At 42.9% G+C, this 24474-nt stretch overlaps 1 protein-coding gene across 3 annotated transcripts in view; it reads right to left on the minus strand.

The window, feature by feature from the left end:
• Positions 1–1733: 1733 nt before the first annotated feature.
• The window catches only part of PHAF1 (phagophore assembly factor 1), a 49075-nt gene continuing 26334 nt past the window's right edge, over positions 1734–24474 (minus strand). For 2 of the 3 annotated variants that reach the window (XM_088471913.1, XM_088471914.1), the window contains exons 6-17: positions 23730–23809; positions 23541–23635; positions 23243–23340; positions 23034–23164; positions 22797–22930; positions 21749–21832; positions 19508–19590; positions 16513–16556; positions 16292–16335; positions 13872–13930; positions 7071–7143; positions 1734–6200 (exon numbers count right to left, since the gene is read on the minus strand). In XM_088471913.1, coding sequence (XP_088328039.1) covers positions 6111–6200; positions 7071–7143; positions 13872–13930; positions 16292–16335; positions 16513–16556; positions 19508–19590; positions 21749–21832; positions 22797–22930; positions 23034–23164; positions 23243–23340; positions 23541–23635; positions 23730–23809 — 1015 coding nt within the window. In that variant the 3' untranslated portion in view covers positions 1734–6110. The remainder of the gene's footprint in view (positions 6201–7070; positions 7144–13871; positions 13931–16291; positions 16336–16512; positions 16557–19507; positions 19591–21748; positions 21833–22796; positions 22931–23033; positions 23165–23242; positions 23341–23540; positions 23636–23729; positions 23810–24474) is intronic. The other variant, XM_088471915.1, reaches the window with a different exon arrangement.

Consider the following 24474-nt stretch of genomic DNA (forward strand, 5'->3'; position numbering starts at 1 on the left):
CCCAGAATAGGATACTAAGTCTGGACACTGTGAAAAAACGACAAACTGAAGATGCATTAACACATCCTATGTACTTGTTAAAACCAATCATATGTATTCTATTCTATTATGTACCATTTTTGGCAAATGTTTGTGACAGCAGTTTTCTGACCTTATAAAAGTCGGCTCAACGAGGATGTACCTCAGAGAGCGAAGTGGATTCATCACAGTGTGTGTTGAGTTTCCTTATCTTCCCAGCCGGCTGTAAGGAAAATTGATATAGCACAGGAGCAGTGTTTTGTATACCGTGATCCAGGGGTAGGAAGCCTAGTCACCCCAACAGAGGAGGAAATTGGCTCCAATCAAGTGCTGTCCACAGGGCATGGCGTTGCAAAAAGGAATGATAGCCTTCCTTATACAAATCTCCCACTTTACCAGCACCAAAGCAGCCCCAGACCAGCACATTACCTCCACCATGCTTGACAGATGGCGTCAGGCACTCTTCCAGCATCTTTTCACTTGTTCTGCATCTCACACATGTTCTTCAGTGTGATCCAAACACCTCAAACTTCGATTTGTCTGTCCATAAAACTTTTTTCCAATATTCCTCTGTCCAATGTCTGTGTTCTTTTGCCCATATTAATCTTTTCCTTTTATTGGCCAGTCTCAGATATGGGTTTTTCTTGGCCACTGCCTAGAAGGCCAGCATCCCGCAGTCGCCTCTTCACTGTAGACGTTGACACTTCGCGTTTTGCGGGTACAATTTAATGAAGCTGGCAGTTGAGGACTTGTGAGGCATCTATTTCTCAAACTAGAGACTCTAATGTATTTGTCTTCTTGCACAGTTGTGCACCGGGGCCTCCCACTTCTCTTTCTACTCTGGTTAGAGCCTGTGCTGTTCGTGCTGTTCTCTGAAGGGAGTAGTACACACTGTTGTAGGAAATGTTCAGTTTCTTGGCAATTTCTCGCATGGAATAATCTTAATTTTTAAGAACAAGAATAGACTGTCGAGTTTCACATGAAAGTTCTCTTTCTGGCCATTTGGAGAGTATAATCGAACCCATAAATGTGATGCTCCAGATACTCAACTAGCTTAAAGGAAGGCCAGTTTTATAGCTTCTCTAATGAGCAAACCCGTTTTCAGCAGTGCTATCATAATTGCTCAAGGGTTTTCTAATCATCTAGCGTTCCCATATTATTTATTTATATATATGTATATATATATATATATATATATATATATATATATATATATATATATATATATATATACACACACACACATATATATATACATACACACACATATACCCAGTTGTTTTTTGTCACCTTGAGGAAAGGGCACTATACTGTAGGTGATCTGAAATTTCAGAATGTGTGTATATGACATGATAGGTTTCACTGAGGAATTGCAATGCTATATCATAGCAACGTGATAATGGGTTACACAATAACCGATGACTTTCTAATTGTACAGTTTAGTAAATGAAAGGAAGTGTCCTATTGATTACTATGGGCAGTTTTCATAAATGCTCCAAAAAAGGAGCACACTGTAATATCAGACATGGTGTAGCCCTTTGTAACTAAACGCCAGCTCCTATTAGGGTGCAGACATCAGTTGCCATGGCTATAATGCTATAGTGCTATTACATGCATTCCTTTCGTCTGATTTGTCTATTCATATAGTGCTATGTAAATACTTCATGCACATGTAACAATGTACAACAAAATAAATCACTGGCAAAACACAGGAGTTGTGACCAAGGGTCTCCCTTTATTGACCTGTGGGTACACATGCTTTTTGGGGGCTACAGATTCCAGAGTATTTGTAAAAAAAATTAGAAATAAAAAAAAAAAAAAAGCATAAATCACAAACATCCTCATTTTTATTAAAACATCAATTTCCTGAACTGACCCTGTACAGAAAAAGCACCCCACACGAGATACCACACATCTTGGCTCTGAACCCCGCCATAATCCCTAATTGTATATTTATTTGTAAAGTGATTTTCTTTCTTGGCCCAGGATATGCTCCTCCTCCCCGTATACATCACATCAGTTACATGGACCGGTGACGTCCCCATGACCTACAGGACATAATACTATAAGGGATGAGCAATGTAAACAAAAATAAAACACAAGCAGCAGCTTTGCTACCAGAGGAGGTTGCCCCAGGCTGGATAAGAAGGGGACGATAATCTGCATTACACTTTGCGGTAAAATGGGTTACTTGGCTTTTAATGAGACCTTGGCCGTACTGCTCCCATTCATAATGTGTATGAGGTTTCAAGAGTCCGGCTGAAGGCTAGTATGTCAGCACGCAGAGGCCTTCTCCAGAGGACGCAGACGCCTCCACAAAGCTTCTAGAAAGGGGGCAATTCAAATAGCCATATTGTCCTCATCTTCTGAATGGCAAATTATCAACAGTTTTCATGTCAGCATTTATTGTTAGTAATATTGAAGACAGGATTAAAATCATGGCTCAAACTATTAAAAATCTGCTTAATAAATAGTGACTCGAAGTGACGAAACAGATAACAGGCGGCAGTGTCCAGTACTAGTAAAATATTGTGCAGACTGTATAAATCTCTCAGAAATTATTACTGTTAATTCACAAACATAAAAAACATATCTGAAAACTTGCCATTCATAAAATTCTGCTTTTAGTACATTATATTCATTTTATTTGAATTAGATTTAGCTATATATTTGAACCCCCTGGAGGACTTCCATGACAACAGATACATGAAAGGTTATAATGACTAAAACAGTATTTTCCATTAAGTGCAAGGCTATATGAATAAAAAGCCTTTATTGTGGTTTGCCTGTCCTAGGAAACCTCGAAGAATATGACATATTTCAAACAGTCAGATAATAAAGGTTTTTTTAACTGCTGCTGATCTTATAAGCAAAGTCTCACTTGAATTGGAAATTACTGGATAAGGTCAGAGGTTATATATCACCCAATACAGGTATAGGGGTTATTCAGTTGGTGCGAGGGCTGTGATGTGCCAGCAGTACAATATGTTCACTGGCACCTTATGACCAATAAATCACAGAATTTTTCCCTCGCACCCCATAGAGCAGTGCTTCCTAAATCCAGTCTTTATACCCACTAACTATGCATGTTTTCCAGATCTCCTTACAGAATCACAAGTGATATAATTAGAACCACCTGTGGATCTTTTAAAATCTTTCAGTCAGTAATGGATACAGCTGTGCTCCAGCAAAGAGATATTGAAAACACGCTCTCTGTTAGTCTGTCGCGAGGACTGGATTTGCTAAGCACTGCCGTAGAAGTATGCTGGAAATTCTGCAATGTTGGGCTATGGTGTGGTGATGTGTACAGCCGCACATCACTGCTAATTAAATGCCCCCTTTAGAATCCAATATTGTGTTCATTGCCCCAACAGTGTACAATATTCTGCTACATCATGGCTGGACACTGTAGAACACGTCAGCGGGAGCCATAACCTGAAACCACTGTCCCTTATGTTTTTTATTTTTTGAAGCATATAGCAGCCAATGGGAAAAGTGACCATAAATGCAGACTTGACCCTCTGACAGGAGAATGGGAAACAAGATGGCTGCCAGGGGGATGGGGAGAGACATAATATATAATTTTCATATTCCTGCATTTTCACATTATTCTGCCCCCTGATTCCAGGGGTGCCCTCCTCTTTTTCAGTCTGGCTCTCTACCTGCATGTTCATAGAATATACATACAAGTTACTCTTACAAAAAACAAACATATATACAAAAATCTGTACACTTTTTTTTTTTTGTGTGGAAAATGCACAAAATCTGTCCATGTATCACAAGTTGTTACAGCAAAATATTACAAATGGGATACATTTCTGTACATAATCACTCCCCTCCAAACCGACACCCAAAGGTAATAGTGGCCAAGTCTTTTGCTGAAAGCTGCTTTTGCCACAATAAAATTGACAGGCCTGTAGTATATTATGCATTGGGTTTAGGCAACCTGTGGCATGCTGGGAGATGCTCAGCTGGAGCTAGGAAGCCACATGTTGCTGAACACGTTACAAAGGAAATAGGCAAGACAGTCCTAAAAGGACATAAATACAACACTCTAGCATTCTGCAGCACAAATCCATGCCTGGCCTTCTGTATGCTTCTAATCTAGTTCATTCAGTCACCAAAGGATGTGGATTGTGGGTCAATACATAATAGATACTTGGACATTCTCAGGCAAAATTTCAGACACACATGCTGAATAGGTCTTTGGCTATCGTCTATTGTAGGAGGAGGGGGGGGGATATATTATGAGAAGGGTGTTTGGCCTCGGTTTTGAAACACTGTTCCAATATATATATATATATATATATATATATATATATATATATATATATATATATATATATATATATATATATATATATATATATATATATAAGACTTTATGTGTACATTTTATTACAATCGTCATGGATCAGAGGGTGGAAGGGGGAAGTCACATAAACACAGCAAAAAGTCTAAATAAAGCTGTGCCTGTTTGAAACGTAAGGAGGTTTCCCATAAGAAAATAAAAACATCATATCAATTAAAAGAATCAAAAGAGTGGAGTAATGAAACACAAAATGTTACAAAGAAAAAAGATCAACGACTAAATGGACGAGAGAGCAAAATTTAAGTACAGAGGTGAATTGGATGTTGTAAAATGAAAAATCAGCTTCTCAAGTAATTATTAGTGCAGGAAAATGGGGAGGGGGATTTACTTCCCGCTGTATGAATCAGCATTTCACTCAACGTGAGAATGTCCATAAGATCCCTCAGGTAATGTTGAGTGAACACATTGACTGATCAAGTAAAGTGTATGTAGTGCATATGGTTAAAAACAAAACAATAATATTAAAAAATAGGCAACAAGCCCGTTTATTTGGGTGCTTGGCCTCACTGAGCAGGCAGGCCACAAGCATTGCGTGCTTACTGGAAGGACTACAGGGTTTGTGGGATGCTGCCAAAATAATGGGTACGAAGACATTACACCCATTTTTAAAGTCCGTCCTTCACCTACAGTCAGTCCCGGCCGCTGTTTTGTTGGCTAAATCAATATTCAGCCCTATGAAGTTACTAGGAACTGTAGTCATCACTGGAGGTATGAGATGTCTCCGCTCTGTCATTAGTTACTAGTGCATCGATAGGCCACATTCTTGTTATTATTGGCTAAGCCCACCAAATGTCAGCCTCGGCTGTGCGTAGACGATGGAGGTACTTTAAAATGTACAGAACACATAGGTACTAAAAGCCAATGGTCACCGTCTGCCTGAAATGCCGGCTGCTTGGCAGTATGTGTATGGAGAGGCCCCCTGACCACAGTCTTGAAAACTGCCGGGATTCTGATCCTGGATCCTAAAGGGAAATTATCTTTTACTTGTCCCAAAATCATGTTCCAGACATACAGTATTGGGCATCAATGAATGATACTTTTAAATGCTGATATCTTAGATGAAAATCTGTCACTATATAATATACAGTTAAGAAAAAAAAATGAAGAAAGGATAATCCCCTTGTTATCTGTGTCATTATTCAGGAACAGAATGATTCTTGCCTCTGCCATATAGGAAAAAAAACCAAAAACATATTTCATTATGTGCACACACAGATGCTGACGGTAGTTTGTGTGTACTCCATTTTTAAAGTCACATGATGCGGTACCTGAATGCGTGGCTGTATATATAAATCTAGGTTCATATACACACACCAGTTACATGTTAGACTGTCCTTAACCACAGAAATATCAATGTGTTACATACCCATGTATATTAATATATACAGATGTGACTATCACGTAATCCAATAACACTAACACGAAGGCTTCTTGCGTCCTGTTCCTGCACATGGCTCGTGCATGTTTGTGCTTTTACACGCAGCAGAGAGCTCCCTTGCGGCCCTGACATTCGGTGGTAGAGATTACAGGGACTTGGAGGGCGCGTTTGCTGCAAGGAGGATGCCTGGCAGTAATTGGAAATGACGTTGCCGCTGAAAACACCCACAATCCATACAGCACTTTGCCGCTCTGCCAACGGCACAGGCTGCTGTGTCTTGTGTGGGTATCCGTCAACAAGTGAAGGCACGCCGGGCTGTACCACCCCACACCGATCCGTGGTTTACTGGCTCAGCTCAGAGGATTTCTGCTGCCCGCTGGTTTTTGGGGCCCCGTAAAGGGTAACTGATGCTATATGGTTGTTCTGCATCACCTAAAATGCAAACATAAAGGAAAGGATGTGCAAAAGTCACCAACTCCAAGCACTGTGTGATACCGCTACTTCCGATGTTGTCTACACAGATTATTTCACAATGGTAAAAAGTTAACCATGAAATAATAATTATGTACCTCTACCTAGAGGTTGTCAGTAGGTAGTGCACCATAAACAGAGCAGTTCCATCCCGGTACCCGTAAAGGTGAGGATATCAAAAGATTGACACAACATGTTAGACAGGCAATAGGTTGACAGGGTCAAAAGGTTTACTGTTAAATGGTCAACATGGACTAAGGCCAACAGGGTTAAAAGATCGACACAAAATGGTCAACACATAAAAGGTAAACTCATGTTATTTTAACCCTAATCCTCCCCCAAGTGCCTAATCCTAACCGTTCCCTTCTGCCACATAACTCTAATCCTGCACTAAGTGCCTAACCCTAACTCATCTTAACCCTATAAATCATGAAAAACCATGTGTCGCCTGTTTTGTGTTGACCTTTTGACCATGTCAACCATTTGACCCTGTTGAACTTAGTCCATATCGACCTTTTAACTGTCAACCATTTGACCCTGTCTAACACTTGGTGTAGATCTTTGGACTGTCTATCTAGACGCTGTAGATCTTCCATCCCTGTACCCATAAAAGAAGCGGATTCTAGAACTATTATAAAAGTAAGCCAGAGCTACTCAACAAAAAGGATTATTTACTAACATAACTAACACAATCGGCTAATAACAATAATGCATATACCAGGCAAAACAAATGTCAGATTAAGTGCTGTAGTTTAGCGTAAATTTGAACCTTTCAACAACATTAGTAAATTAAAAGCCTCTAACGTAAAAAAAAAAAAAAAACATACTAACCTCAAAAATCATCCTCTGCAGACCAAAACAAAAGGTTGAGCCAAACGGGTTGGTATTATTTGGCGAGGATGATCTGAAAATAAATAACAAGCCATTATGTTACTGCATTTCATGGGCAGACCTGTGTTACTGGAGATATATATGCAGCCTATTCCCTCCAGTCCTCATGTCAGTCTATAGACAGCTAAATCATGTAGAGCAGCCAATGACCTAAATGCAGAGTGCGTTACCCAAAATAAAACATGTATACACGCTTCCATGTATATAATAGCTATACAATCTGTGAATAATGATTTAAGTCCGTTTGTGTTCATTGCTGGTAACTTTGAAGTTTGGGACATTTTTTAAAAACAGAGGTTACTGCATTCAGAAAGTCACAGAGCATCTATAGGACTTAATATTATTTAAAATGTGAGGGTATGGGGCGTGGCCTGGATGAGCTGGTTGTAGGCAGCTAATATCGCAGCTCCTAGGCCCTAATATCCGCTGCAGCATCCTGACCCCTCTACCCGGTCCCTGGCACTTACATTCCCCTATGCTACTTACCACTGCCTGCTGCAGGAGTCCTTGGGTCAGTCTGTGTGCGCTGGCTGCTGTGCTGCGGGAGCTGAAGATCTCTCCCTGCAGCGTCTCCTCGTCGCGGGCACCATCTTGGATCCGGTCCCCGGTCTCTGAGGCTGTTCCTGGCTCTGGCGCCTGTCTCCTCTTTCCACCGGAGGGTGGCCTGGAGTGATGGGGAGGTGATGGACCCTTCTACATAGGAGCAATAGCATCTTGCCTGACGTCGCGGACCCGCGATTCCCGATCGCGGCCGCAATTTTGGATCCGGATCAAGCTGCTTTGGGGCTCCTGTCTTCAGTGCTGGGTGCAGCACTCTGCTGGTTAGTGTCCTGGCCAGATAGGAGAGGTGGCTCATCTTCTCCCTGGATCTCTGGGGTCACTTGGGACATTATAAACCCTCCTCCTCCTCCTGTACCCAGCTGCTGATCATCATCCTGTATTGATTTTCACTGTCTGCTGTTCCCTGCATCTGTCCTTGAGGTCCAGTGAAAATGGGTAAAAATTCCCAACGGCTGGAGAGGTTCTCCCGTTCTGGAACCGGCGGGGCTACGGGATCTAGCTCTTCAGGGACTCAGTCTCATTCTCAGCCCTCCTCTCCGCCTGCTCCTGAAGATTCTCCCTCGGAGCCTGAAATCACTATGCATAATTTAATGCAGGCAATTACCTCTTCAGAGAAAACGCTGTCTGGCAAGGTTTCTGAAGTTCATGTGGAGCTTTCCCTTATCCGTCATGATATGCAGACGATGCGAGAACGTGTTGGTGAGGCCGAGACTCGTATTTCTACGTTAGAGGATATTACTGCTCCGGTTGCGGAACGGCTTACAACCTTGGAGTCCCAGATGGTGGCCTGTCGTACCAAAATCTCTGATATAGAGGACCGACTTCGTAGAAATAACATCCGTTTTGTGGGTCTGCCCGAGAAGTCGGAAGGGTCTCAACCAGAGGCGTTCCTGGAAAAATGGTTGGTGGACACCTTTGGCCGAGATGATTTTACTGCCCACTTTGCAGTAGAAAGAGCGCACCGTGTCCCTGGCAGGGCTCTGCCTCCTGGTGCCCCCCCCCACACACATTCATTGCCAAGATCCTGCATTTCAAGGACAGAGATTCGATTCTTCGTTTGGCTCGTCTACGTGGTCCTTTGGAATATAATGTGAATCGTTTAGCAGTGTTCCCGGACTTCTCTATGGAGGTCCAGAAGTCTAGGTCCCAATTTATACAGATTAAACGTCGCTTACGTGATCTGGGCTTCTCCTACGCCATGTTGTTTCCTGCCCGTCTGCGTGTGGTGGCTGATGGTCGATCTCATTTCTTTGATTCCCCACGTGAAGCTTCGTCGTGGTTGCATCTTAGGGGCCGTGGTGAAGATGCCCCTCTGGACTGACCTGGACTTATTACTCCGTGAGCTGTATTTGCTCTTTAGATAATCTAATGATTACTAGCTTTTGGTAGCTCTTTAATTGGTATTAGTGATGTGGTACCCGTTTATACAGTTATTTTAGGTGCTGGGGAGGGCAATTTTTTTCTGGGCCTGGCTGATACTCCACCTTACGGCTGAGGTAAGAATTGCTCCCCCCTTCTATCTTACTCTTTATTATAACTAAATAAAATAAGGGGTTTATCGGGTATTTTGTTTTGGGGTTAATAGTTGGGAGGTTAGGGATTTAGGTATATTTGGTTGGGGTGGACATACAGTGTGGGATGCGGGTTTCTCTTCAGGGTTACTGTATGGGAATTTATTTTTTGTCTTTACTTTACGCCATTGTAATGTCATTTTCTAAACTATTATGTCTGTATTTATTTTATTCTCAGTTTTTACTGTGTTTTTTATTATGTAGTGCTGCCATGTCTCGCTGGTCGCCCCCTGCTGTGATGTCTCAGTTGTTTGTATCTCCTCTTCCCCCTGATGTGTGGCTAACCCCATGACATCTACTAGTTTAGGTTTCCCTCTCCAAATTCTCTCTTGGAATGTCCGGGCCTCAATTATAGGGTTAAGTGCTCCTTAGTATTGACTCAGGTTAAAAAGGCTCAGGCTGATATTATTTGTTTGATGGAAACACACTTGGTGGGTGGGAAAGTCTTGGCCTTGCGTAAACCTTGGATAGGCTGGGCTTATCACTCCACACACTCCTCGTATTCCAGAGGTGTGTCAGTCCTTGTTCGTAGATCCCTAAGTTTTGTGCTGGATGATGTTAGAGTGGACCCCTTGGGTAGATATGTCTTTATACAGGCTTCTATTCACTCCTCTCCATTCCATATTCTTGCAGTCTATGTTCCCCCTCCTTATACTAGCGAGGTTCTGAAAAAGTCTGCTGAATTTATTTCTTTATCCCGATACCCCGGTTATTTGTGTCGGGGATTTTAATAACGTGCTAAATCCTGCCCTAGATAGGTGGCGTGAAAGTTCGAGTGTGTCTGGCCCCTCCCCTCATTTGCCAATTTGGTGGATATTTGGCGGGTTCGGCATCCTCGCTTGGCTCGGTACTCTTGCTTTTCAGCCTCTCATCATTCCTTTTCTAGGATTGATCTTGCTCTGATATCCGGGGAGGCTGGTCCCGCAGGTTGTGGAGGTGGAGTACCGATCCAGAGGTGTGTCGGATCATGCCCCTTTAACACTGACTATTGATGTTACTGCTCCACGAGGTCACTCTTTTTGGAAATTTAATCCCTTCTGGCTTACATTAATGGGTGCGGGCTCGGAATTGGACTCCCAATGGGCTAATTTTTTCGCTGAGAACACTGGCTCTGTTTCTTCTGACATTTTGTGGGATGCCTCTAAGGCTGTTTTGAGAGGTTCTTTAATTGGTAGGGTGATAAGTATTAAAACTTTTCATAAAAAAAAAAAAAAAAAAAAAAAAGAGACTGAGCTGGAAAATAGTTGTACTTTGTTGGAACAGAAATATCTGTCTTCGGGTTCTATTACTGCTAGATCCTCATATATGGAGGCTGCTAAACTTTTATCCGATTTCCTCTTAGATAAGTCCAGAAGACGTCTGCTATTTGCTAGGCATAGTCACTATTCAGATTCGGATAAATCTGGGGCTTTTCTGGCGTATCTTTCTAGAGAGGTCCGACCCACCACAGTTGTAGCTCAAATTCGGGACTCCCTAGGTAATCTGCACTCTTCTACACCAGCTATTACGAAGGTGTTTTATGAATATTTTGCTAGTCTTTATTGTTCTCAGGCCCACTATACTTTAGATGAATTATTTGAATAATTGGGACATATATCCCTCCCATCTATTTCCCAGGATAGCAGAGCATTTCTTGACTCCCCATTTACTGTAGAGGAAGTTGGGGTTGCCGTTTCTTCATTTCCGGGAGGTAAGGCCCCAGGAGTAGATGGGATTCCCAATGAAATTTATAAGAAACATGCCCTTTTCTTTTTTCCCAGACTTCTTAACCTTTTTAATGAACTGTGAGACCTGGGTACTCTTCCCTGTTCTTTGTCAGAGGCCATTATTGTTATGATCCCTAAATCTGGCAAAGATCCCCTTGATCCTGGCTCTTATCGCCCGATCTCACTCCTCTCTACGGATATTAAAATATTGGCTAAAATGCTTGCACTTAGGCTTAGTAAGGTAATTAGTGAGGTGGTGCATCCTGACCAGACTGGTTTTATGCCAGGGAAGTCTATCTCACAAAACCTTACGAGATTATATTCAATTTTACAGCTAGCGGATTCTGTGGATGACGGGGCTGTGGTGGTGTCCTTGGATGCCGCCAGAGCCTTTGACTCTGTACAGTGGCACTATCTTTGGGAGATCCTGTTTCGTTTTCGGATGGGACCTAGATTTATAGCCTGTGTTAAATTACTATATTCTTCCCCTCTAGGGCAAATTTGTATTAATAGATATGTTTCTCCTTCTTTTCGCCTCGCTAGAGGTACTAGACAGGGATGTCCTCTTTCCCCAACTCTCTTTGCCCTGGCCATCGAGCCTTTGGCGTGACTTATTAGAAGTCATCCCAGAATACGGGGAATTCAAATACAACAAAGGGTCGACAAGGTGGCTCTTTATGCAGATGACATGCTGCTATTCTTGTCTGATGCATCAGAGTCTTTAATCGCCCTTCTCTCTGTAGTAGATTCTTTTGGACGATTTTCTGGGCTGCGCATTAATTGGGACAAATCTTGCATTCTTCCTGTTCATGGTCCTTCTACTCCTGTTAGTGCTGTGAGTATTACTTTGGAGTGGACCTCCAGGTTTAAATATTTGGGAATTTGGGTAACGTCATCTATGTCGGACTTTGTCCCACTTAATGTTCAGCCACAAATTGACTTCTTGAAATCCAAGTTGCACGTTTGGAATAAACTTCCCTTGACTGTCACGGGTCAGGTGAATTTGGTAAAAATGATTGTTCTCCCCAAATTTTTGTACGTTTTTCAGCAGGTCCGTTTATATTTCTCCTCACATATTTAGATTGATAGTTATATCTCCTCTTTAGTTTGGGCAGAGAAACGTCCTCGAATAAAACTTAATACTTTATGTAGACCCAGAGAGTAGTTGGGTGGCCTGGCATTACCGAATTTCCGCCTTTATTATTTGGCTTCACAATTGGTTCATCTACAGGGGTGGGTGTTGGCTGAGGGGAGCCGGGATCTACCTAATTTCTTGGTACATACTGTTTCTAGAAGGTGTTCCCCTTTGAAATTATTACTCGATGACAGATGCCCTACGGGGGGAGTTCCATTGGTCACACAGGCTCATAAGCTGTGGAAACAGGCCCGTACATTGGTGGGGGCAGAAGGTATCGATCCTGATTTGTCTTTATGGCATTCTTCGGCTCTTAGAGAGCTGGCCCTATTAGATTGTAGCTCTTTGTGGTCTAGGAGGGTGGTTCTCTCCATCTTTTGACAATGTTAGGACTGAATTTGGGGTCCCGAATACTATGTTTTTCCGCTACTTACAGCTCCGACATGCTTTAGCCGTCCAGTTTTCTTCTGGCCCTCCGCAACTTACAACTGATCCTGTTAGGGTTATGCTGCAAGTGACCAGTGGTAGGAGATTAATTTCTCGACTTTATTCCTACCTCCTTACTGCTAATTCCGATGATACGCTAGCACCACTTAGACTCAAATGGGTGGATGATTTGGGTCCATTAGATGATGATGAATGGTCTCTAATGTTGAACAGTCATGTGACTGCCACCTCTGCAGTGCGATTTCAACAGATACAATTTTTTTCATTACACAGGGTGTATCTTACTCCCCTATTATTGAATAGATTTGGATCTAGAGCGTCTGATAGGTGTCCTAAATGCTCTATACCTCAGTGCTCGTTTTGGCATCTCCTCTGGGAGTGCTCTGCTGTCCAGATGTTTTGGTCCCAAGTCACTAACTGTGTCACCAACACGGAACGTGGTATCCCCATGTTGTCCCCTAAAATGTGTATTTTTGGATTGGGTCTTGTGGACAGGGCTAATCGTTCGACGGTCCAGTATGTGATTAATGCGATGACTCTGGCAAACGTCTGTATTGCCCGTACTTGGATGGCAGCTAGGAGCCCCACTTTCGCTGAATGGTGTGTGTTGATGAATGAAGTGGTGGGGCACGAACGTTTTTTATACACTAAGCGTAACTGTATTTTGAAATATGAGCGTATTTGGGGCCCATGGACTTCATCTTCCCATTATGTTAATGGAGGTGGGGGAATCCCAAGATGCTGATGGATTAGCGGCCAGCGAGACGGCGCGATAATGTTTTGATATTCTGAGTTATTTGTAATGATTTTTCTGCTACACTGAATAGCTGAGATTTCTTCTATGCTGATATTTTGCTCTGTATTACTTATGTATTGATGTTAATTGTCCATGGGTATTAACGTATTAACGAGACTATATGTGAATGGCTGTTTATTATGTGGGTGTTTGTTTTTTTTGTGGGAGAGGGTTTCATAGGGGTGGGGGTATTTTATTTTATTTCTTATGTTGAGATTTGATGTGTGTTATACAAAAATACAAAAGTTTTATAAATAAACTCAATTTAAAAAAAAATGTGAGGGTATATTATGCAGTGTAAAGTCTATAGAATGCAGTCTTAAAAATGAACATCACCTACACAGAACAGAGACAACCATGAACTGCCAGCCTATAAAATGCCTGCTTGCCCAATGTCTCGGTGATGTCACTAGCTATTAGAAGACTGATTGGCTGCATTCTAATGAATACTGGTTCAGTTCCCACAACTGCTGCCTGCATTGTAGTATGGGGTAAATACATGTCACAAATGAATATTTATTTTACCTGTGCAGGACAACTGGCTTCTCAACAGGGTGGCCCAGGTGTTCTTGAATACTGTCCCACTGTAATAAAAATACAGTATATACTGAATGTGACATTTAATGTGCTGTATTGTTGTTATACGGTGATCTAATACACACTTTCACGGATAATCCATTTGATTTGAACCCTGATCCATTCAAAGATCCATTCATTGAGTGATACAGTTTTAACAGTCTTCACTCAGGGGAAGATGGATTAATAGGGCACTTACTGTGCCGTCAAAGCTCTTCCTGTTTCAGGAAGCAATAACACCAGATTGTTGGTGAGGGAGAGAAAACTGGTGCTGATGTGCTATGTCATGTCTCCTGGCCAACCCTATAAGCGAAATCTCACAAATAAAGCAATATAGCTCTTATGCAGAGGATGATGCTGCTGGACATTACACATCACGTAAAAGTAATCCTGCTGATAATAATATTATACTTTATTTATATGTTGCCACAAGTGTCCCGCAGTGCCTTACATAGTACATAAATAAGTAATCAAGAAACCAGTGACTTAAGTACAATACAATGCAGGACAAGACCAAGTTTTGTAGACATTGCTGCATTAGTGATCATAAAACTCAAATAAGCAACAGGGTACGTTAGGTGCCCTAGTGGGGAGTTAGCAGTAGCAAGTATAAGTAAGGAGAAGCACAAGAGGGTAGAGGGCCCTGCTCGTGAGAGCTTACATTTTAATGGGGAGTGGCAGACAAACAGGCATGACACTGATGGGGTAGACAGAGAGCAAGGAGCATGTAAGCAGTGAGTTAGGATGAGAGCTGGAAGGCTTTAATGAAGTAGTGGTTCTTCAGAGCTCGTTTGAAGATTTGTAGAGAGGTGGAGAGTCTGATGGGGAGAGGGAGAGAGTTCCAGAGGTAGGGAGCAGCACAGGCAAAATCTTGGAGACGGTAGTGGGAGGAAGTAATGAGTTGGCAGGAGAGGCAGCATGCATTTGTTGAGCAAAGAGGGTGGACAGGAGTGTGAGGCAAGAGGAGGTCAGAGATGTAAATGGGAGAGGAATGGGTGAGGGCTTTGTAAGTGAGTGTAAGAACCTTTAATTGTGTTCTGAAGGGGAAGGGAAGCCAGTGGAGGGCTTGTAGGAAAGGGGAGGCAGATGTAGAAGGTTTGGAGAGGAAGATTAGCTGAGCAGCAGCATTGAGGACAGTTGGAGTGGAGAGAGGTGGGTGTCAGGGAGGCCAGTTAGGAGGAGGTTACAGTAATACAATCTGGAGATGACCAGTGAGTGTATGAGGGTTTTAGTAGCATCCTGGGTCACAAAGGGTCTGATCCTGGAAATATATTTGAGATGGAAATTGCAGGACTGCGGGAGGTGCTGAATGTGTGGTTTGAAGGAGAGGGAGGACTCCAGGATAACTCCAAGACAGCACACTTTGGGGCTACAGGAGATAATTGTGCAGTCAATTGTGGGAAGTGAGGTTATTCAAGAGGGTGGGAAGATGATCAGCTCAGAATTAGACATACTAAGCTTAAGAAACCACTGGGGCATCCAGGAAGAAATTGCAGAGAGACAGTTGGAAATAGCAGGAAGAGCACGGGGGAGAGGTCAGGGGAGGAAAAGTAGATCTGAGTATCATCAGCATAGAGATGATATTGGAGGTCAAAAGAGCTGATGCGTTCACCTAGGGAGGACTTATAGAGGGAGAATAGAAGGGGTCCAAGAACAGAATCTTGGGGAACACATGCTGTAAGTGGAAGTGGAGGAGGAGTCATGAGAGGAGACAGAGAAGGAACAGTCAGAGAGGTAGGAGGACAGGCTGGAGAGGGCAGTGTCACGTAGACCAAGGGAGTGAAGGACTTGCAGGAGAGTGTGGTCAACGGTGTCAAAAGCAGCAGAGTGATCAAGGAGAATGAGCAGGGAGTAATGGCCCTTGGATTTGGCAGCAAGGAGGTGATTGCTGACATTTGTGAGCGCAGTTTCAGTGGAGTGGAAAGAATGGAACCAGACTGAAATGGGTCAAGGAGGGAGTGGGAGGAAAGAAAGGCGATAAAACCATAAGCCATAAAACTGAGCTTATCGAATTACCGTCGCCATACAACTGTATATACGATATCAATACTTGAATGCAGAGACCATAGAGAAAAGCGATTTGCTCTACGGTAACTGCCTTAGCACATGTAGAATATTGATATGAGTCAAATTGAACTGGATATAACAAATCTACTGATATTACTTCTCACCCTTCAGTTTGAGGTCTCATTATTTCACGGTTTGATGAATCTCCTTGTATGGTGTGTGTTTGCACTTTTGTCATTTTAATTTGCATTTTCCTGCCATTGTTATCCCCCTGTACAGCGCTACAGACACTAGGTGGCGCCATATATGTAATAAATAACAACAGGTGAGCGTACACTAATCTACGTGACGGAGCATCTCACCTTGCTGTATGTCGTACAGATTTCGGTTTGTGTTTCACAGCCGTCTGTGCAAAGAATTACAGAAACAAAGATGATTATTAAATCACTACACATGCTCATGCAATGAATATATGAAAATAGAGGGAATTTGTGAAATGGCAAGTAGTACATTTATTTATTTATTTATTAACAGTTTCTTATATAGCGCAGCAAATTCCGTGAGGCCAGGCCATGCAGTTTACCTCGCTTCACTGTTAATGGAATCCGGAAATCACAGCGATGATAGCTGAGGAGAGAAAAGTCCATCAGATGGCAACACTGTGGGAGCAGCCAGCGGCACAAGACACATACAGTACATTTATAGAAGGTTGAACAGTTATGAGAATCATAGGTATTGCAGATTCTTCTTAGAGCAGGCCTGTCCTGTTGGAAATGTTACATTGAAGTGAATGGTGTATATACATTTGGGGCAATTAAGCACTAGTATATTAACATCAGGGCCGGATTAAAGGTGGGGCGACAGGGGCGATCGTCCCTGGGCCCCCACACCTAGCCATCGGGGTTAAAGTGAACCGGAGAAGACGGAACCAGTTCCGCCTCCTCCGGACACCTAACCCCGGTGCCGCATGGAGACACCAGGTGCCCGCTGAGATTGTAACCAGCGGGCGCCCGGCTTCCTCCCCGCAGCGGCAGCCAGAGCCGGAGACTAGAGCTCACCCGAGAGCTCCGGCTTCCGGCTCAGGCAGTGAACTATGGGAGAGACGTCATGTGTCTCTCCCATAGTGCAGAGGAGCAGCGCCAGCCGAGCGGATCAGAAGGCAGCGGGAGCGGGGCTTAAGGTAAGTATTTTTTTTTCTCTTTAGCGCAAGCGGCTTTTCCACTGCTGGGGGGGACATTACTCGGGGGGGATATTACTACTGGGGGCATTACTACTGGGGGCATTACTCGAGGGGGACATTACTACTGGGGGCATTACTCGGGGGGGACATTACTACTGGTGCCACTACCACAGGGGGCATTACTACTGGTGTCACTACCACAGGGGGCACAACTACAGGGGTATTTCTACTGAGGGCATTACTATTGGGCACACACAGGGGGCATGACTACTGGGGGCACAACTACAGGGGTATTACTACTGGGGGTATTTATACAGAGGGCATTACTATTGGGAACACTACTACTGGGGGTATAACTACAGGGGGCATTGCATAGGGGGCACTGCATAAGGGCAACACTCCTGGGGGCACTACTACTGGGTGCACTGGATAAAGAGCACGTAATAGGGGCCCCCACATGTTTGTTGCCCAGGGGCCCCCACAGACCTTAATCCAGCCCTGATTAACATATATTACATCTGGCATTTACGGCAAACACAATTAAAATATATAACATTTACTAACTAATGGGACATGTGGGATTAAAATAAAATGCTTGCACAGACCCATGACTGGTAGAACAGTAAGCTGGAAAATCAGTGTAACAGAAACAAACCTCCTGCTACTTGACTTAGCAGTCAGACGAAGAGGGGGCGCGCACACACACACACACACACACACACACACACACACACACACCCCCTCCAATTACATGTTATAGTCTATTACAGTTGATACTAACACACATGGTTGAAAACAATGAGAATAGAGGAAAAAGCGGGGCATATAGAGGGCAAGGCTGATGAGGCTCAAAGCTGAAGAATAGGCTGAAGTAAACACTAAGGATATGATGGGGCTGACACACAGAAGAAGGAAAATCCATGCCTTCGAGAAAAGGCTCTCTTCATTTGGTTCATTTGTTTTAACCGGTCTCCTCCTTTAGCTGCTAACATTTGCAAGTTTATTGCTAATGGCCCTAGCATGCAACTATGAGGGAGGAGACAGATTCAGCTGCTTTCTAGTGATATGAAAAGAAGACTGGCTCTGCCCTTTCCCCTGTGCTACAGATTTCCGGAAAAATGTCCGTGGCAGCCGTTTTCCGGCGTTTTGTGCAGGGCTAAGACACCCAACGCGGGACCTCGGAGAGTTAAGTATTAGATAATATGGGTGCGGCCGGCCGCCCCCCCCCCTAGACTCACATCGCACATCCTGCACACATTATAGATACGCCCTGAGCATAGTGTTAATGACTGACCTAGAGAATCCTTTAGCTCTTAAGACGGATGTCTCAAGAGCCACCCTGTCAAAGCACGGGCCCTGAGACAGAAGATCTGGCCGCAGTGGAAGACGCAGAGGAGCCTCGATAGAGGCGCCCTGAAGGTCTGCGTACCACGCCCTCCGCGGGAAATATTGGGAGTCACTAGGATCGCCTTGCCGCCATCCAACTTCAATTTGCGGAGAACCCGAGGAATCAGAGGGATTGAAGGGAAGATGTACAGGAGCGAGAAGGTCCACTGGACTGCCAAAGCGTCCACCAGAAAGGCCTCCGGATCTCTGGTGTGAGAGCAGTACCTCTGCACTTGGCGATTGTGCTGGGATGCCATCATGTCTATGTCTAGCAAACCCCAGCGAAGAACCAGGAGTTGAAAGACATCCGGATGTAGGGCCCATTCTCCCGAATGAATGTCCTGACTGCTTAGGAAGTCCGCTTCCCAATTTTGCACTCCCAGAATGCAAACTGCCAACAGGGACGAAAGATGTATCCCCGCCCACCGGAGAATACGAGTGACTTCCCTCATGGCGGCGCGACTGCACCCCTGATGATTTATGTAGGCGACAGCCGTCGCGTTGTCGGACTGTACCTGCACTGGGCGACCCTGAAGGAGAGTTCAGGCCCGACAAAGAGCTCTGTACACCGCTCGAAGTTCCAGACTGTTGATCGGCAGCCAACTCTCCAAATCCGACCACAGATCCTGACACAGGCACCAACGAAAAAACTGAAGTGGCCTGTGGCTGGGGGTGGGATTTAGGGGGAAGGGGGAGCCTGGGCTGCGTCTAACAAAGTTAACTGTTTAGTGCCAAGACTCCTTTCTACCAACCTATACCCAGGGTAAAGCCTGTGTGCCCTATGGAGGAAGAAGAAATTATATTTCCTTTACATGAAAAACCAAGTGTATGCAAACTGACAGAATTCATTCATGAAGTTATTGCACTTACACTTCTGCACTCGCTTTCTGCCTAAAGCTAGGCCACATTACATGACAGCTCTATTAAAAGTAAGACTGGTATACACTGTACACAAACAGCAAAGACGGGAATTCCACATCTACATGCCACGTGCTCGCTCACGTCTACTCACATGTTAAAGTTGTAATGTCCGGGATAATTTGTGTGCAGTACAAACTTCTTGGCTCTATGTGTGTTTGCATCAAAAAGAATATCCTGCAAATGTCAGACACGTGAACAAAGCAAGTGAGAAACAGGTAAAGTGCATGGCAGCCAAGTAACCTTTATAACTGTTATTTGCTTGGGAATGGGAACAATAATATACAAATGCAAAAACAAAAAAACAAAGATGAACAAGCAAGGTAGGTTCCAATCACTGGAAATGTCTACAAGCAAGAGCCTTGTGTTTCCTTAGGCATAGAAAGGTAAATAGCCAATGAGGGCATCCTACCCTAACCGATGATGATTTGAATGTACAGACAGATATAAAAGGACCTCTGGGTTCTATGTTGTGTTCTGTGCTTTCTTTAAGCTTTAGCAGCCCCTGATTCCTTACACCCTCACACTTACTTCGATCTGCAGATGAAGGGTAATTAGCAGCACCTAGAATCTCCCTCAATTAATTTGTGGGCTGAGCTTTTAGCTTTGCGGCCCAACTTTTTGGAACTTGCCTACTCGCACAGTATGAGATGCGTCCACTCCAGAAGTCTTCAATAACAGACTCAAGGCTAAAGCTGAATACACACTATACAATATATCGTACGATATATCATTCAGATGCGGATTGGAACAATATATCGTATACATCATTTAGTGTGTAAGCCCGATCAGTAGTTCACAACGGCTGCTCATCGCATCGTCCCATCTGCAGCGTTCTGCACAGTAGATGGGCTGATACAATGAACGACCTGCTGCTGTACATGCAGGATGTAACAACACATTACGTTGTCATACACTAGATTGTGTAGTGCGTACGATGCGCGTGATGTATCGTTATTTCGCATCACACAGACGGCTGGGTCACACATGGTATAGTGTGTACCCAGCTTTACGTGGTTATTCAGCATTTCATGAATGCTCCTTTAGTTTCTAAAAAAACAAAACAATAGATAACCAGCCAAATGCTTTGCTTTCTTTTCGTTGTCTATTAATACTTGTAAATTAACAAAGAATGTGATCTCGCACCAATATATTTACAAATTCTCCATTCCAGAGAGACTTTCCCATTAATTTAGGGGACCCTGCAACTTCACTTCTTTTATTAAATTCGTATTTATGATATAGGTGAAGATGCTACCTTATGATCTTGTAAATATCATAGTGACAAACAAACATAGAATAAAGACAAGATTTTATCAGGTGCACTTATAGGGTCAAATTATTCCAGTATTTAGACAATTCTCTGAAGCAATATTAAAATATAACCTTTATTTAAGTATACTTAAAATTCCAGTAATTTAGTCCAAAAATGTAGGCGAAATATGATTAAAATAAAGAAAGATAAGTAAAGAGTAATATAAAGTGATTTAAAAAGCCACCTGCTGCCGGTTTATTCAACGTATATTACAATACCTGAGGCTTATATGGTGCAACTTAATCAAATGTATAGATGGTGTTAATGTTACTACACCATATAATTCATAAATAGTTACACCTGGTGATTATTAGATGGGAATTGTATGTCATAAGTGTTTTACTAAGGAGTGAAGGGAAGGAAGAGATAAATGATATTGCTTGCAATCTATATCCTTATAACTCCTGTGATGTTGAATTTAGGAAACAGTTTTCATATAATGTTGTTTGAGAGTAACAGTAAATTTTACTGTATACATATTTTTTATTATATCTTATCCTCCTGTCAATATTTCTAGGTTGTTAGTATATGTTGTCTTTTATACTCGCAACAAAGCTGTAACACATTGGAATAAAGATACCGTTGCAGATATGCTTCAGTCATGAACTCCCTCACAGTTCATATATACAGCTATTACTTTCAAACAGATGAGTCTTCATTTAATATGATTTAGCTCTTTTATCTGTGATGCTGTAGTGTTTCCATGAGGCTTATCAAGTCTGTGCTGTAATGCGTAGCCTCATGTCCCAAATCCCATTCACTGCTCATATACACATTGATTTCTTATTACAATATCGTGGCCCGTCTGTTACAGTCACAGAGCGGAGTCACACGTTTCTCCCACTACAAACAATTTCCGTAAGCCTATTAATACTTGTTTATTTTGTATCGTGTTATGTAAAATGCAAAAATGTGCTTTACACTGTAAATATTAATATTCATAAGTTGCCATTTAACAGCTGAACAAGTCCCTGGTCTCTGAACAGCACAATGAGGCTTTAATGCAGCATCTATACTCACCACTCCCAGTGTAAAATAGTTGTAGAAATAATCATTGCACTTGGCAGGAACCAGCTTGTGGGGGGACGGGGAATGAATCTTCATCTAAAGTATTAAAACATGAAACCGAATAAATACCAGTTTTGTCAGCAATAAAGCACAAGGAAGATAATTCTATAAATTAATTATAGTTTAGGTGGAATTCAACAAAAACAGTATACTTTCCAAATTTCAACCCTCTTACATGTACAGGTTTGTAGATACCCCCATGCAATGGACACGTTCTCATGTTCATAGATGGTAGAAACTTGGAAAGAAACTTAAGCTGCGTACACACACAATGATTTTTTTGAACGATTATCGTTAAACGTTCACTTCTGAATCAAACGATGAACGATTATCGTTCATGTGCGTTCACGTTTGTAGTTCAGTCAGACTTGTCAACTCAACGATTATCATTAAGGGAATATGCAAAAATCGTTTGTAGTTCAAAAAAATCGTTCAATACACTTTAAAAAAATCTGACAGATAATCGTTCATAAAATCGTTGGTAACAAAATCGTTGCGTGTGTATGCAGCTATAGGAGATTTAAAACGTGGTCAATGCAGAGAAAAGGAAAAGCCACAGCACCATCTTATCAGTACACTAACAACGCATTAGCTCACTTACTACGGCCACTGCCATGTAGCAAAACAAGGGGGTCCTGTTAGTCATATCATGCCGTGTGCATACCGAGCAGAAGCATTGTTCTCTTTAGCCGTGGAAAGATCACATTTAATCCACTTAAGTTATTATAGTATCATCATCATTTAATTATATAGTGCCACCAATTACAAAGCGGTGAACAGAGAAAATTTGTCATTAGCATCAATCTCTGCCCCATTGAATCTTACAGTCTGAACTGTGAACAGACTGCACAATATGGCTCCGGGTCACGATGGAGGTCAACAAGGGAGTTAGAATCCAAATTTTTTAAAAATAAGGGATTGTGTAAAAGTGGACAAACCCTTTCCACTTCCCAGATATGTGGCTAATCCCTAACACCGCCCGATTTCTTTCTCTACATACCTTATCCTCAGACTTGTAGAAGACTTTGTGTGGGGCACCGAGTGTGCTCAGCACATCCTGACAGGAATCTCCGAAGCACACACAGCGCTCAGACACCCGTGTTTTGGCTTCAGCCATCACCCCAGGACCACAACCTGCCAAGACAAGACGCAACAAGACGTTGAAGCAGCAGATAGATGTATAAGTTTCTATGCATGAGTGACCACCCAAACAATATATATACACAAGCTTACGTACCGGTGCTGAGCAGACGGAGTTTCAGTCCTTGCGGCCCAGAAGCATCTCGCAGAACATCCACGCTTTCTGCATACAGATTGCCCAGATAGCAGCTCAGCGGCATGGGCGGTGCTCTGCCAGGCGAGAAGAGACTGGGATAAATAAAGCATTGCATTATGGGAAAACCGGGAGAGACTCCTAAAGTTAATTCTGCTTGGATTCACTCTCACTTTGTATCTTGGAGGCTGTTACCGCTGTAGATGTACATACGTTTCACCATGGCTCCGTGGGGTATTTGAATGGATGCCAATCCATGGGCAAAGTTGGGCTGTGAAAACAAAAACAACAATTTGTCTCTGTTCTCCATGTATATAATCAGCATAACAGGTAAATGATGCTCTGAATGTACACCATTATCATTGTTCAGCAATCACTAATGCATTCTCCAAGAGCCACTACCATAGAGCAATATATTCACTACACAGCTACTTAGTAGTAATGGAATACATAACAAGCTCACTTCCTCACCTCATACTTGGGGGCTTCTGTCCAGGAATCCAGTTGAAATGAGAAAGATAAACCACGGAAGTTGAGGTGAAACAGTTGTTCTGCTGAGTTATATACTGAAGTAAACAGAAGAAAATGAATGACATCTTAAATCAGGGACAATGGAAAAGTGGCATAAGTGGGTCCTAGTAAGAGCTGATGTGTTCTCACCTCCTGGATGTGTTGCTCCAAATGACTGATCGATCTGCTCGATGGTGGGAGCTATTGCCTGCGAGTTAAAGTGAACCCCACTGTAACAATACAAGGATAGGGCTCATCAGTGAAGGATCAAACATGAGAGGCGATCCATACTAGAGTCAAAGTGGGAGATAGAGCAAGACAGGCCGTGGGGGTCAATAAAGAACAAAGATCCACTTGATGGGCAAATGACACTGTGGAGATTAGTATGAGGGTCATAGAAAAATCTTGTGGCCACTATTTCAATTTCTTCTGCGTTGTTGCCCAGTTAAGTACAACGTCCCTTCTATAGGGGACGAGTAACACTTCGGTAGAGTCCACTCCAACCTCACCTGATTGCCTCTTAATACTACATCTCTCAAACCCATTTCTGGTTCTTACTGAAGCAGTGACTCCTCTCTCAGTTGTCAAAGCTGATGTTCAGGTCACAAGTGGGATCCCCTTCTGAAGTGCTACATAGAGGTGGTACTACTTAAAGAGGGGAGATTTGTGCTGTTTTTATTTGCTATTTTATATATGTACCCCATAACTGCATTTATTTATTATCTATACTCCAATACCAAACATTACATCCATCTCAATAACTTTCATCGGAGAAACCAATATTTCTACCATGGGGGTCACAACTCTCAAAGGGGGAGCATGTCCTGTCAGGGCAGAGGAGGAGAAGGAGAGGGAGGATATTATACTGAAAACATAGCTCAGATGGGTGTACTAA

Source organism: Taudactylus pleione, unplaced genomic scaffold, assembly GCF_031769625.1.
Source record: "Taudactylus pleione unplaced genomic scaffold, aTauple2 ptg000117l, whole genome shotgun sequence".
Taxonomy (NCBI): Eukaryota; Metazoa; Chordata; class Amphibia; order Anura; family Myobatrachidae; genus Taudactylus; species Taudactylus pleione.